At 57.6% G+C, this 14,503-nt stretch overlaps 6 protein-coding genes across 6 annotated transcripts in view; 3 read left to right on the plus strand and 3 right to left on the minus strand.

Moving 5' to 3' along the window:
• Positions 1–280: 280 nt before the first annotated feature.
• Positions 281–1,464, plus strand: PTSG_03377 (uncharacterized protein; the record flags this gene model as incomplete). The annotated part of the gene is made up of 5 exons (XM_004995906.1): positions 281–340; positions 514–570; positions 739–867; positions 1,010–1,123; positions 1,384–1,464. 5 exons carry the CDS (start codon positions 281–283, stop codon positions 1,462–1,464), a joined length of 441 nt encoding a protein of 146 aa, XP_004995963.1.
• A 103-nt stretch (positions 1,465–1,567) lies between these two features.
• PTSG_03378 (uncharacterized protein) lies at positions 1,568–2,960 on the minus strand. Its single transcript, XM_004995907.1, has one exon. It carries the CDS (start codon positions 2,753–2,755, stop codon positions 2,039–2,041), a length of 717 nt encoding a protein of 238 aa, XP_004995964.1. The 5' UTR covers positions 2,756–2,960; the 3' UTR covers positions 1,568–2,038.
• Positions 2,961–3,076: 116 nt separating this feature from the next.
• On the plus strand, positions 3,077–4,064 carry PTSG_03379 (uncharacterized protein; the record flags this gene model as incomplete). The annotated part of the gene is made up of 3 exons (XM_004995908.1): positions 3,077–3,303; positions 3,546–3,657; positions 3,804–4,064. The coding sequence occupies 3 exons, from the start codon at positions 3,077–3,079 to the stop codon at positions 4,062–4,064; spliced, it is 600 nt and encodes a 199-aa protein (XP_004995965.1).
• Positions 4,065–4,379: 315 nt separating this feature from the next.
• PTSG_12014 (uncharacterized protein) lies at positions 4,380–6,705 on the minus strand (the record flags this gene model as incomplete). The annotated part of the gene is made up of 4 exons (XM_004995909.1): positions 4,380–4,467; positions 4,984–5,139; positions 5,301–6,445; positions 6,637–6,705. 4 exons carry the CDS (start codon positions 6,703–6,705, stop codon positions 4,380–4,382), a joined length of 1,458 nt encoding a protein of 485 aa, XP_004995966.1.
• A 229-nt stretch (positions 6,706–6,934) lies between these two features.
• PTSG_03380 (uncharacterized protein) lies at positions 6,935–10,267 on the minus strand (the record flags this gene model as incomplete). Its single annotated transcript, XM_004995910.1, has 11 exons — positions 6,935–7,180; positions 7,365–7,419; positions 7,587–7,708; positions 7,839–8,003; positions 8,161–8,453; positions 8,726–8,871; positions 9,081–9,222; positions 9,449–9,585; positions 9,694–9,813; positions 9,931–9,988; positions 10,156–10,267. 11 exons carry the CDS (start codon positions 10,265–10,267, stop codon positions 6,935–6,937), a joined length of 1,596 nt encoding a protein of 531 aa, XP_004995967.1.
• A 101-nt stretch (positions 10,268–10,368) lies between these two features.
• The window catches only part of PTSG_03381 (uncharacterized protein), a gene marked incomplete at both ends in the record, with an annotated part of 6,348 nt that continues 2,213 nt past the window's right edge, over positions 10,369–14,503 (plus strand). Inside the window, 9 exons of the mRNA XM_004995911.1 lie at positions 10,369–10,431; positions 10,556–10,608; positions 11,082–11,166; positions 11,558–12,036; positions 12,269–12,800; positions 13,074–13,176; positions 13,379–13,860; positions 13,940–14,147; positions 14,362–14,464. Of these exons, the coding sequence (XP_004995968.1) occupies positions 10,369–10,431; positions 10,556–10,608; positions 11,082–11,166; positions 11,558–12,036; positions 12,269–12,800; positions 13,074–13,176; positions 13,379–13,860; positions 13,940–14,147; positions 14,362–14,464 (2,108 nt within the window). The remainder of the gene's footprint in view (positions 10,432–10,555; positions 10,609–11,081; positions 11,167–11,557; positions 12,037–12,268; positions 12,801–13,073; positions 13,177–13,378; positions 13,861–13,939; positions 14,148–14,361; positions 14,465–14,503) is intronic.

Consider the following 14,503-nt stretch of genomic DNA (forward strand, 5'->3'; position numbering starts at 1 on the left):
ACACACACACAGACAGACAGACAGACACACACACAGACACACAGATACACACACAGACACACACACACAGACACACAAACACACACACAGACACACACACACACACACAGACAGACGGACAGACGGACAGACGGACAGACGGACACACGCACACACACAGAGACACACACACACAGACACACAGACACACACAGACACACACACACACACACACACCGCGCGCTCGTATAATCCAGCTCACGTGTGACATGTGTCTGTGTATGTGTGTGTGATGCAGGAAATGGGAGCGCCACTTCTGCTGCAGGTGACGACACACGACCAGGACGTCACCGGTATTCACGTGAGCAAATTGCATTCGTGCAAGTATACGTGTGTGGGCATGCGCATGTGCTTGAGCTTGGGATGATGTTTTGCACGCACGCATGTCGGTTGTCATCACTTGACGTTCAATTCACGGCCGCCGCAATGCATTGCTTCACGACTTCCCCTCTCTCCCCTCATTCCTCGGCTCAGATGCGATCATCTGTTGGGGGCGTGCCGCTTGATGTCATCGCCCGCGCATTCACGCAGGTGGAGTGCACACATGTTGACATATGCATGTGTATGCATGTACGCCTTGCATTGCTGTGTTGTTTGAATTTGCTGCTGGCTGACTGGCGTGCATCCACGTGCGTGTCTCTCCCTTCTCTCTCACCACCATCCATCAACAATCACCATCCCCGCCACCGCCGTCGTCAGGCGCGCGCATCATCGGAAGCGATTGGACGCGAGATGTCTGCGCGTGTGTCTGCGCCGCTCAAACCCAAGGAGAACATCCCATGCATTGGTCTGGCGCCGTCGTTGATGTGTGATTCAGTTTCTATTGGGGTGGGGGTGATGCACGGCGATATCCACACACTGTCTTGACACACACACACACACACACACACACACACACACACACAAACACACACACACACACACACACACACACACACACACACACACACACACACACACACACACACAGGTCGGTGACACCGTGGTGGCACGCGTGCGGCGGATGATGGCGTTTGGAATCGTCGTGGAGGCAGACGGGTACTCGAGCCTCGTCCATAAGACCACGCCCGGCAACAAGGGCCTGGTGAGGAGACACACACACACACACACACACTTGTAGCTGCTGTTCAGTGGTTGTGTGTGATCTGATAGACTCACACACGCACACATACACACGCACACTTGTAGCTGCTGTTCAGTGGTTGTGTGTGATCTGATAGACTCACACACGCACACATACACACACACACTTGTAGCTGCTGTTCAGTGGTTGTGTGTGATCTGATAGACTCACACACGCACACATACACACGCACACACACACATACACGCACACACACATAGATGGAGTGCCAAGTCGGGGACAAGATCAAACTTCGGTGCATCACGAACAACGGATCGCCTGCACTCGTCCTCGCAAGATAGGAAGACAGATGACACGTAGATACACGCACTCACATGCGCATGCACAAGGGCAGACACGTGCACTTGAACATGTTGGGGTGCAAGTGGTGTGACTGCCACGTATGTTTTGAGGAGTATCGTTGTATTGAACGGGTTCAGCTATCATGGAAGGAGAAAGCGAGGGAAGCAAGGCAGCAAGCAAGGGACGCCAGGTGAAACACCGCGCTTGTGTCACAACGAAGCAACAAAGCAAAGAACAACACGCAAATACGCAAAAACAGAACGAAAAGAGGCAGATGATCGTGGACAGTGATTAACAACCCAAACACCAACACAAATGCGCACTGCTACTACTACGGTTTCTACACATGTACACAACGCGCGCGTACATGGCAGCACGCAGGGGTCGAATCGATTGATTAGAGGAGAAAGGAGGAGGAGGAGGGAGGGGGGGGGCAAGAAGGTCGTTGGCGATGCTAGCAGGGAGTGACAAATTGTTGCAGGGGTGATGTGGCGGCGATGGCGGTGATGGCGCTGGAGCTAATATGGCGAGGATAACAAGGGACAAACAAACAAACAAAGGGTGTGACTATGACTAGTTGCCGACCGATGCTGCCGGTGCCCAGGGCTGGTAGTCGCTGACAGCCTTGCGAGCCTCGTCGGTGAATGGGCCGTCGATGCGGATGGAGATGGCGGGCGTGTCTGGGTCGAGGCAGACCGCCTGGTGCTCGTAGCGCGGGTCAAACCAGCCTGCATGGCCCGTGCAGCGCTGCGGCTGGGCCGAGGAGTCCTCGGAGAAGACCTGGATGGTCTTTGCGGTGCCGGCGCGCAGCCAGAGGAACTCGTTCAGTACGTCCGGGATGGTGTGATCGCGGTGCCTGATGCCGTCCTTACCAGAGCGGTCGATGATAACCCAGATGCGGCCCATCTCCTTGAGCACCTTGCCGATGACTTGCTCCTCAATGAACGCCTTGAACTTGGGGAACTTGTTAAAGAGGGGCGCGTCCTCCCACATGTCGCTGCGGCTGCGGTTCTGGTGCTCCATGGCGCCCTTTGCCGTGGGCATGCGCAGGTACAGCCCAAACGTGGAGTCGCTCACGTTGCCGGACGTCTCGAACCGCTTGACGGCAGCGCCGTCCACGTGCGTCTCCGGGTCCTTGGACTCGGTCACAACCCCGTGCGGGTACACGACGCGGCCGGGGTCCGCCTCATCCACGGACCGGTTCAGTGTCTCCACGCCCACGCGCTGAATCTCCTCCACAACCTCCTGCCACTGCTTCTCATCCACAAACTGGTCCAGGCTCGCAATCATCCTGCCCGTTGTTCCGTACTGCACGCTAATGAGTCGAGAGAACAGAGGAACCCTCGTTTGCCTTGCTGTGCTTTGGTCTGTGCGGTGCGGCGATGCTGTTTGTCCGAGGGAGGTGGTGGGAGGTGTAGCTTGAACGTCCGTGACCGCGGGCGACACGCAGAATGAGGTTTGAACTGCGCACGACCGCGGTCTGCGCACCCATCGAATCGCAAAAAGAAAAAAAAAAACGGGATAATCACCAGAGCAAGCAATGAAGGAGAGAAGGAGAGGCGACAAAGCAAGCAAGCAAGCAGACAACGAATGGCCAGGCACGCGAATCGCATGGCCAGCAAGAGAGCAAGAGGACGACGGCATGGAACACGCATCATTGTTATCATATCCGGCGCACGAACAGATGAGCGGAGAGACAATGAAGAGGGCGAAGGCGAGGGCAAGAGCAAGGCGGACGCCAGCACGCGGGAGACATCCGTTCCGGCGCAGTTCCACGAGTTTGTTGGTTGGAGCGTCCAGAGTCATGGAACGGTGCGAGTCGCAGTCCGTTCAACCAGGTGCGTCGTGTATGTGTGCGTGTGCATGTGTGTGTGTGTGTGCGTGCGTGTGCGCGCGCGCGCGTGTGCGTGTGTGTGCATGTGCGTGTGTATGCGTGAGCGACGAGTTTGGGTCCATTCTGATGCCATCGTTCACAACCACAACACAGGGCGTGACTGACTGTCTGACTGACTTAATGCATGGCACCCAAACCGACAACGAGTGGCGTGGTAACCCCCACAACATACCTTCCTCCTGCCAGCCCAACGGACCGACAGGAAGGATGGCGACCTCATCCGGGTCCAGAAGAACGCGTGAGCCCTCCTGGAGCACCAGAGTGTGCCGCCAGACCATCCAGGCTAGAGGCCCAGATGGTGCCGATGCTGTGTAAGGCAAGGTTCATCACACGTGCATGAGACTTGTGTGAGGGGCGTTAGTGAGGGGATTCTGCTTGAACAAGCAACGGCAGTCATCTGCAACAACCACGACAACAAGAGCAGCAGCACGAAGATGAACGCAGCAGCAGCAGCAACAACAACAACAACAACAACAACAGCAGCAGCAGCAGCAGCAACAGCAGCAGCAGCAGCAGCAGCAGCAGCATCATCCCACGTTTGCTATGCTCCATTCGCGACACATGCGGCGCGACACTGTCACCAGCCCGTTATCCATATCAGGACCGTCCGGCTCGGAGGACCCACGCCACGGACCAAGCTCACCGTTTGCCTCCTCCACCAGGGACCTGCACACCCACAAGGCACGGGCGCATCGATTGCGGTGAGATTGCGGAACAGCACACACACACGTGCACACACGTGCACACATGCACTCGCACATGCACATGCACACACACACACACACGTGTGCACACATGCACTCGCACATGCACACACACACACATATATACAATTTACACTCACTCATACGCATTTACACACACACACACACACATGCGCTCACGCACAAACTCATGCACTCACATGTACACACATGCACACTCGCATACACACATGCACACACGCATTCACACGTGCACACACGCATACACGCATACATATTTACACACACGCATTCACATACACACGCACACGCTCGCCTACATGGAACCATACCTCGCAGCGATAGTCTTTGCGGCAGCAACGTCTCGGTCAGCAGACGCACCGCAGTGCGTACACGTGGCAATCCTGTCAACCATTTGCGTACACACGTGCATGAGCACACACGCATATCCGCACCCTCTTCTCTCATACATGCGCACACACACACAACCACGCATATCCGCACCCTCTTCTCACATACATGCGCACACACACAACCACCCATATCCGCACCCTCTTCTCTCATACATGCGCACACACACACACACAACCACGCATACCCGCACCCTCTTCTCACATACATGCGCACGCACACACACAACCACGCATATCCGCACCCTCTTCTCACATACATGCGCACGCACACACACAACCACGCATATCCGCACCCTCTTCTCACATACATGCGCACACACACACACACAACCACGCATATCCGCACCCTCTTCTCTCATACATGCGCACACACACACACACAACCACGCATATCCGCACCCTCTTCTCACATACATGCGCGCACACACACACACACAACCACGCATATCCGCACCCTCTTCTCACATACATGCGCACACACACAACCACGCACATTCATGCACATACCTCGTTTGCTCGTCAATGCGGTTTGGCCAGGCACAGCAGAGGGAATACTTTGTCGTCCTGAACTCCTCCACAATTTTTGTGTCGACCCGGCAGCCGATGGCGCGGCGTAGCTCCAGGATGGGAGCCTTTGTCCCTCCGCCGCGACCCTTATGGACGCTGGGAGCAGGAGGCAAGAGAGGCAAGAGGCGAGTTCAGTTGGGCTGTTGTCGGTGCGGCGTGACCGTTGGATGTGGGCAAGGGTGCATTGTTGTGCGTGTGTGTGTGTGTGTGTGTGTGTGCGTGCGCGTGCGTGCGTGCGTGTGTGCGTGTGTGCTTACCAGTCTCCGAAGAACACCCGACAGTCGCGTCCAAAGCGTGTCGCAAGCTCGCCGGCGACTCTGCTTCGGAAGCGACAGTGCTTCAGCTTCTCATGAAGCCTCCACTTCAACTCTCGCCTGCTCACACCTTCCCTCAAACACTCCCTCGCAGACGCAACCACATCGTCCACGCTCCCTGGCTCCGCACCCCCGCCCTGCTCTTCCCGTTCTCGCTGCTCCCGCTCTTCCTCTCCCTTGTCCCTGCCTTCCTGCCCCTCTCCCTTGTCCCTGCCTCCCTGCTCCTCCTGCTGCTGTCGTCTCAGCTGCTCCTCCTTCTCAATCCGTGCCTTCTCTTTCCTGCGCCTGCTCCTCTCCCTCTTCGTCCGCTTGCCCCGCTCCCTCTTCTTCCTGCGTGACCCCGTCTCCCCCTTCCCCATCGCCCCTCCCTGCTCCCCACCCTCGTCGCTACCCCCTGACCTTGCTGGCACTGTCGCCGTTGGCTTGTGGTGTCGCCGTCCCCGCCCCGTATACAACTGGTTCGCTATTCGCTTCTGTGACACCAGCATTTTTTTGCCGTCTTGGATCCGAACGCATGCCAGCGGGATGCGGGTGCCTGGGTCGACCCCAACCACGGGTGTGATGGGGCTGGTGTCGCAGACGGTGTCGCGGCGCGCGCTGGGCTCCACCAGGAGGTATGCCGTGTAGCCGTCCGTCCTGATGGACGTGACGCGACGCTTCCGGAACTGCCTGGCCACGTCTGCTCCGAGGAAATCGAGGAGGGACGGAGCTTGCCTTGGCTGTGGTCGCACTGCGGCAGGCTGTCGGCACTGGCGCTGGGAGTGGCCGAGGCGGCCACACTTGCAGCAGGTCAGGTACCGTAGTAGTCCTGCATCTAGTTGTATGAAAGGGTGCTTGTTTGTGAATGTGGGGAATATCTTGAACGAGGTCAAGTCGGTGTCGGGCGGTGCAAGGGTCCTCGCAAGATGCTGCGCGGCGCCGATGTAGAGGGCCAGCTCGGCCGTGTGCTCACATGCGAAGCGCGCGCCTTCGTCATGGTGCTCCGCCACCTTCTTCAGTTGCCGTTGAGCAGCTCTCGCCTTGTTCTTGAGATCCCGTTGGAGGAGCGGGGTGAACTCCTTGGACGCCAGGTTCAGCAGCTTGTATGCCTAAGTGGTGAAGATGAGCACGTGCAAACACGCGTGTGAGTTGGTTGTGTGTGCATGTGTATGAGTTGGTTGTGTGTATCGCGTTGGTCGAGCTGGGACACACACCGCGATGCATGATGTAGCAACAGCAGGCATGGGAGTAGGATCATCAAGCAGACAAGGCAAACACGCAAGCATGCGCACAGACATACCATGGTGGCCGTCATCCATTTCGGTGGGTCCGGTATCCCCACGCCGTGCTGTCGGAGGATTGACAGCATCGGATGCTGGCTATGTTTTTTGTGGTTGCGCAGTGTGGTGAAGAGGTTGCTTAGCTTGTCTGCTGTCAGCTGTGGCGCCAAGTGCTGGAAGCAGTAGGCAGGTCTTGGGGATTTGCCTGTGGCTGCTGCTGTGACTGTTGTTGCAGTGGCGGGCGGTGTTGTTGCTGCGGCTGCTGTTGCTGTGGCTGCTGTTGTTTGCTGCTGCACCTTTTGCCCTTTGCACGGGTTGTCAGACGGCGACGCCGCTCGGGACTTCTTGGGGCCCTTCTTCTTCTTTCTTCTTCTTGAGGGTCTTCGACGCCTTCGGCACGCTCCTGGCCTCGCGGAAGGCGACCTTGCGCTCCACAATTTCCTTTCTTGTGGTCTGGGCGAGTCCGCCAGAGTGGAGAGGATTTCCCGGTGGTGTTGTTCCGCAGTGCGCAGAATGTGCAGGTAGAGTGCCGTGGTTGCAGTGCACTTCATCTGCCCAGCATACCTGCGTCAAGCGTGGATGTGCGTGACAAGGCAGGGCGGGTGTGCGCATGCATGAGCGTGTGATTGCGCACGCGGGCACGAACCTCGCATGAAGTGCGAGAGTGGGATGAAGGGTGCATGGTGCAGTGAAGGAAGCAGTCAGGCAGTTCAGCGCATTGTCGGCCATACCTGCACATCTCCAGCACCTTTGAGCGCTCCAGCTCCACTCCAAGCCGCTTGAAGGGCATCAGGACCGCCACCCTGTTGTGCACCAACATCGATAATTGCAGTTGGAAGAGGGCAAAGTGTGAGCGGGCGCAGGGCCAAGCGACAAGGGTTCAGTCACAGGTGCAGACGGCAAGCGGTTCACGCAGCACAAACACAACGCATGCAACATAGCGCAGCAGGCAGGCTATGCAAGAGTAAACCTTGGGTTCTTGTTCTGATCTTGACCGCGTCGCTTCTGGCCACGTTTGCCCCGCTTGGTGCTCTTGCCACAATCGTCACGTCCATTGTGATCGCGAGGCTTGCGCCCTGGACGCCGCGAACGCTACGTCACCATACAAAACACGTCACCAGATAGTACATAAGTCTACAGCGCAAAATCTCAGGGTTTCAGGCACAGCAAGCACAGCGCACCACACACGGGCGATGGCATACGCAACCATGTTGAGACTTACGTGTGATGTTGTCTCAAGTCGACCATTCCGCATGTCGGATACGATGGCTTTGAGAGCCGGGCGAAGCCGCACACGGTGGCAGGTGTGGCCCGTGTCAGGGTCTGCACGTCCACGTGCGCGTTCCACGGCATTCTCCACGTGCACCACTCCGGCGACCGTGCGCCCCTAATGTGGTTGGTTGCAAACATGTCGGTGAGACGTGAGTGTCTTACAGTGGTTGTGCGATACAAATCAAAGCAGGGCCGTACAAGCAGGCGCACGCTCCGCAAGACATTGCAACCCCCCACGCAAGGCATTCACGCAAGACACTGCAATATCATACCTCGTTTGCGGGGTCGCTAGTGAACTCAAACAGAGGGGTTGTGGCAGGATGGGCGCTGTCGCCGTCGTCGTCGGCCGGCTCTGGTGCAAGTGGTGGCAGCCTGCGCCTTGCCTGCGCAGTGTCGTCCCAGACGACCTGGCAGGTAAAGGCAAGCATGGCATGACGCACCTTTGCGTCGAGGTCGTCGGTTATGATGTAGTTTTGCCTGAGGTGCTGCATGATGTCGGTGTAGGTCTTGTATTTGTGTGTGACGTACATCGCCGTGCGCATGCCGATCCCGTGAATGTGCGCACCTGGTGAGCAGGGGAAGGGGCAGCAATGCGTGAGTACTTGGCGCACACGAGCACACGAAGAGAGAGATAGAGATAGAGAGACAGAGAGAGAGATAGGGGAGGGAGAGACGGAGAGACAGAGAGAGATAGGGGAGGAGGGATGCAAGTACACACGTGCACACAGACAGACACTTGCACGCTTACAAACGCGCATACATGCAAGCATGCACAGACAGACGCGCAGGCATACACACAGGCAAACACGTAAGGCCAAGCACGTGCATAACTCATACCGGAGTGCTTTGGAAGGTAATCGCAACCGGACAGTACAGCAGCAAGCTGCAGCGTGTCCAGGCGAAGATCGCGAAGCGACAGGCGAACGCCGTAGCGCGTTAACGTGAGCTCCTGCAGGTGGTGAAACTGGATCGAATCACAGGTCCTGCCAGGTGTGTGATGTGATGTGAGTGGGGCAAGGCAGCAGCAGGTCGCGCGCGGTGAGATCAAAACGCTTGTTACAAGGAGCATGGTGGGAAGTCGACGTGGCAAAGGCAGGTCAAATGCACTCAAAGGCACGCCAAGTGGCACGCACAAGCATGCACAAGCAAGCAAGCGGGACATCAACACGATGGCATCAACACGATGGCTCACCCGGAGCTTCGCAGGTTGCGGAGGACGTGGGGCACGCCAAAGCACAGCATGTCGCTGTCGTCGCTGAGGACGGCAGCGACACGGCCGGTCCGGGCCATGAAGGCGAGTTGGGCGTCGGCCTCGTAAGGTGCCACCACGTACTCTGTGAGGCCAAGCACAAACAAGCACAGCGGGTTCGTGAGGAAGAACGGTCTCCGTGCAAGCCACTCGGACACAAGATGGGGGCGGGACGGAGGAAGGGGCACAGAGGGCTCACAAAGATGGTCAAGTGTCACTGCCAGCGCGCGCACACACACGTGCACGCACAGCAGGGCAAATCAAGCGATCACATGCATGCACAGGAGGGCAAATCAAGCGATCACATGCACCAATGTTGAGGCGATCCAGCATGGCCATGAGGGTGCGTTGCATGTCACGGCTGACGTGCAATGCCCTTCTGCTGGCCTTTCTTGCTTCGTGGACTTTTCCTTGCTTGCGGAGCTTGAGCGCCTCCTCTCTCGCGGCCCTGTAACATCCACAATCCATGACAAAGAACGGTGCGTGAGCGTGACAAGCGTTGGCTGCAGGGCGGTTGCAGCTCTGCTCTTGAGCAATCACAGGCAGGTGTTCTTACTTTCGTTGGCGCTGACGGCGCGCGTTTTCCTCTGCTTTGGCGGCGAGGGGAGCGCCATCAAACACCACGACAGGTGTGATTCCGGCTGTCGTCAGGAGGGCGAGCCTCTTGAAGACAAATCTGCAGCGTTGACACGCATGTCACAGAGTGAGTAGTAGAAGCACGGAAGCAGCAGGCAGCACAATGTGGCAGGGCTGGCATGCATGTACAGGCGTGGGGTGATGGTGTGTGTCGTACCTGTAAGGACGTAAGTCCTCGGCGTTGCGCAGCAGTTCCAAGGACCTGGAATAGCATCCTGTCAAGTGCATCGATGTGAGTAGATAGAAAGGAGGAAGGGAAGGGAAGGGTGTTCGAGATCATGTTTGAGGGCGATCCAGGAGGGCGACGCAATCAAGCAGGCAGAGCAATCAAGCAGGCAGAGCAACCAAGCAGGCAGAGCAACCAAGCAGGCAAACCCCTTACCCTTATAGGCAAAGGATGATATGTCAATGGCCACGCGTTGGCCAGTGAACCTTTCAAGGTTCACTGTCTGTACCACGGGGCGTACCAGGTTGATCAGTCCTGGTACGCCCATGTCTCACACACACACACACACACAGGCAACAACGCAAGCACACGCGAAAACACGTGCGCAAGCGACCCAGACCCAGGCGTAAAACTGCTGAGTCAGCAAAAATGGAGAAGCGAGCACAATTTCGTGAGGACAACGATGATGAACGCAGCCGCGCGGCGCAACGGGTAAGCGAAAACAAGATTGGAGATGGGCAAGGGCGAGAGGGGAGGTGGGACAAGGGCGAGGAGAGAGGAGAGAGGAGAGATGGGAGATGGGAGACGGAGACAAGGCCCCGTGCCGTCACAAAAGACGATGGCCGCAGAACACCGATGGGGTGCCAACGAACAGCAAACATCTGCAAGGTATGCTGTTACAGGAAGGGGAGGGGGAAGAGGACATGGATGGATATTGGGATATTGGGCAAAGGCGTACCTTTTGTTGATGCTTGGGTGAGGCGGGGAGGGGGGAGGCGAGTGCGGAAGAAGAAACCGGGCGCTGCTGGAGATAGCTGAGGAGAGGGTGACGGGGGGGGGAAGCGAGAGAAGGAGAGAGGAAGATGGTGAGTCGAGGATGCATGATGCTGTCAGCGTACAGATGTGCGGGCGGTGCTCATGCGCTCTTTCACACACTCACACCACGCACACGCAGGCAAACAGGTGCACAACCATGCCTGGCAGTCATCCTCACTCTCTCACTCACACACACACACACACACACACACACACACGCAGGCAAACAGGTGCACAATCATGCCTGGCGTCACACACACACACACACACACACACACACACACACGCACACACACACACACACACACACACACACACACGCACAGGTGCACAGTACAGGTGCACAATGACGACGGCGTCATCCTCACTTACACGCAGGCGCAGACGAGCGGGAAAATGAATGTGGCACAAGTGAGTGAGTGTGTTTGTTGTGTTGCAGTCTGTGCGATCGTTCGCACACGCACGTGTGTCTGCAATTGTATGTGTGTTTCGTCTCCCAGCCCCAGTTATGCAACAAGCACGTGCGTGTTTCGTCTCCCCCCCCCACAGTTATGCAACAAGCACGTGCGTGTTTCGTCTCTCCCCCCCCCCCAGTTATGCAACAAGCACGTGCGTGTTTCGTCTCCCCCTCCCCCAGTTATGCAACAAGCACGTGCGTGTTTCGTCTCCCCCTCCCCCAGTTATGCAACAAGCACGTGCGTGTTTAGCGCCACGCAACACACACACACACACACAATCACACACACACACACACACACACAATCACAGGTGCCACGCCGAGAAGTTGGCACGGCACGAGTAGCTCTGCGGTTCCGTGAGCGGCCAGCGGGCGGTTGCGCTGGACATTGTGTGCATGTACGAGCAGCCGCGATGGCTGACGGTTGAGGAGTCGCGGGAGCTGCTGGAGAAGGAGGCGGTGGCGCTGTCGCACACAAAGGCGAAGAAGGCGCGGAGAAAGGCACGCAAGGAGGCAGAGCAGGAAGAGGATGATAAGGATGGTGATGAGGATGGCGAGGACGATAAGGCTGAGGAGAAGGACTCCAAGAAGACAGGGAAGAAGAAAAACAAGGGCAAGGCAAAGGGCAACAAGGGCAAGGGCAACAAGCACGGCAAAGACACCACCAGCACCGACGACGACGATGCGAATGGCGATGATGACGAAGACAAGAAGAGCGAAGGCGACGTGCTGGAAGTGAGCACGACGCAACTCGACGGCCCCTGTGACATCATGCACCTCCTGCGAACAGCAGAGGCGCTTCCCCTCACCCTTCACGCCCACAGGTGAGCTCATGTGTGCGTGTGTGTGTGTGTGTGTGTGTGTGTGTGTGTGTGTGTGTGTTGTGCTGATGAGCGTGTTGTCGTCTTGTGAGCGTCCGAGTTTGCTCTGCTTGTGTTATTGTCCTGACATCCACACCACCCTCACTCTTTCATGGCCAACTTCTTCGTCGCAATCCATGATCTCCTTCACCCTCTCTTCTTGCTCACTCCACCTCCCTTCCTTCATCTGCAACAGAGACAAGCGGCTTCAGATTATGCGCGCGTCCTCGGGCAAGTACCTGAGCCGCACCCCCGACATGCTGCTCCGCCTGACCATGGCATACCTGCTTGGCCTGCACCACGTCAACCTCACGCTGCTGTGGGCCGACGCGAAGAAGGCGCTTGGCGAGTTTGCCCGCTACCGCCCGCTAGTGCTGTGGACGCTCTTTGAGGACAAGTTCATGCGCGTGCTTGACGCGAGCGTGGAGATGGGCGAGATCATGACGGAGCAGGCGCGCACCATTGGCCAGCAGCAGGTGACAGACTCGGCACACCGCATCGTCGACGACCGCTTGGACGTGCTGTCGTTCCGGTGTCTGGTGCACCCGCTGGAGCATCGCATCAACCTTCTGCAGAAGCCGGACTGGGACAACAACATGACGCAGGTTGCAGACCGGTTTGTCAACGCCGTGTGCCCGCAACCGCGCGTTGATGTGCTCAAGCTGATGCAAACCTTTGCCGAGCTCGCCAACACCTGGCCCCTCCTCACCGAGCAAAAGCACAGGTGCGTTGGTATGCTTGTTGTAGGTGCGTGCGTGCGCGTGCGTGTGTGTGTGTGAGATCGCATGTGCGCGTGTGCGTGTGTTTGTGAGATCGCCTGTGCAAACCACCCTGCCTGCGTTTGTGCCTGCGAGACTGGTGCATTTGGTTTGATGTGTACCTGGGATCAGTGCCATTGCTGCTCAACAGAGGGCTGCGCTTGAACGTTGTTGTATTGTATCCCCATTTCCCATCTCCGCTCGTCTCCATGCTCATGGCCATCCCTCCGTCCACCTCAACAGACGCTGGTTGAGAAGTTCCTCCAGCTGCACGACGACTACCTGGTGGTTGAAGAGGGAGCAGGAAAACTGCAGGACATTTCCGTCGCAAACGCCGGCCTCGCGGGTGCGTTCACGCGCTGCTGTCGTGTCTTTTATTTTGCTCCAACATGTTATGTGATCTTGCTTCCACCTGCTGTGGCGATTGCAGTGTGGTAATATGACACCTGTTGTTTGCACGGGTTGCTGTGCCGACCCCAGCGCTTGTGCTCAATTCTTACCGTCGACTCCTCGCTTCACAATCTGCATGTTGTCGTGCGTGCCTGCAGGCATTTCGATGCAGTCGCTCGGCATTGAGGATCTTGGCGGCGACCTCGACAATCTCAGTGACGATGAGAGCGTCAGCAATGACGACGACGAGGAGGACAATGATGACCGGCGCCGGAAGCGCAGCGCGATGCAGCACGACGGCCGTGGTGGTCGTGGTGGTCGTGGTGGTCGTGGTCGTGGTGGTCGTGGTCGTGGTGGTCGTGGCCGTGGCCGTGGTCGTGGTCGTGGTCGTGGTCGTGGCCGTGGTCGTGGCCGTGGTCGTGGTCGTGGCCGTGGTGGTCGTGATAGCAAGCGCCCAAAGCGGGAGGATGACACTTCTAACGACAACCCTGACGATGATGACACGAAGCGCGATGGTGCCGACGCCACCAACGATGGCGACGATGCTGTGCAGGCGTATGATCCAACGGCGGCTGCGCGTCGTCGCGTGTTCTGGCGGCGGCGGCGGTTCTGGCGGCGGCGGCGGCAGAAGCGCGGAAAGGTCGCGCTGAGCCAGATGGAGGCCATGCTCTCTGATGGAAGCCATGCTCTCTGTGCTCGCCAGCTTCAACAACGGGAAGGCGCTGATGGAGTGGGAGCGCCTGCAGGCGATTGTGCACAACTTCCTGCACCACTCTGACGCGAACATCCGCGCCAACGCCCTCAAGGCAAGCGCTTCGTTCAGCCGCGTGGTGCGCAAGTACCTGGAGCCCATGATGGCTGTCAACACGGAGATGGGGCCCCAGCTCACAGAGCGCTTGAAGACATTCAGCGTCGCCTCCCCAGCCGGTGTGTGTGTGTATGTGTGTGTGTGTGTGTGTGTGTGTGTGTGTGTGTGTGTGTGTGTGTGTGTGTGTGTGTGTGTGTGTGTGTGTGTGTGTGTGTGTGTGTGTGTGTGCGTGTGTGTGAACCTTGTAGCATTTTTTTCGTGATTCCGTTCACACTCGCTGTACAACACTTACCCCCATACGATTCACCGCCACCCCTTTCTACACGTGTGCAGTCGTAGCACCGGAGCATGTTGAAGAGGTGACAACCGTGTTCTTCCGGCTGCTACAGGCCAAGATGTTTGCGCGCAAGGGCAAGTCCCAGAAGTACTCGCCCAAGTTCCAGCGCGCCCTCATTCTCCGCTACTTGGCCGACTG

This window comes from Salpingoeca rosetta (genome assembly GCF_000188695.1).
Source record: "Salpingoeca rosetta unplaced genomic scaffold supercont1.7, whole genome shotgun sequence".
Taxonomy (NCBI): Eukaryota; class Choanoflagellata; order Craspedida; family Salpingoecidae; genus Salpingoeca; species Salpingoeca rosetta.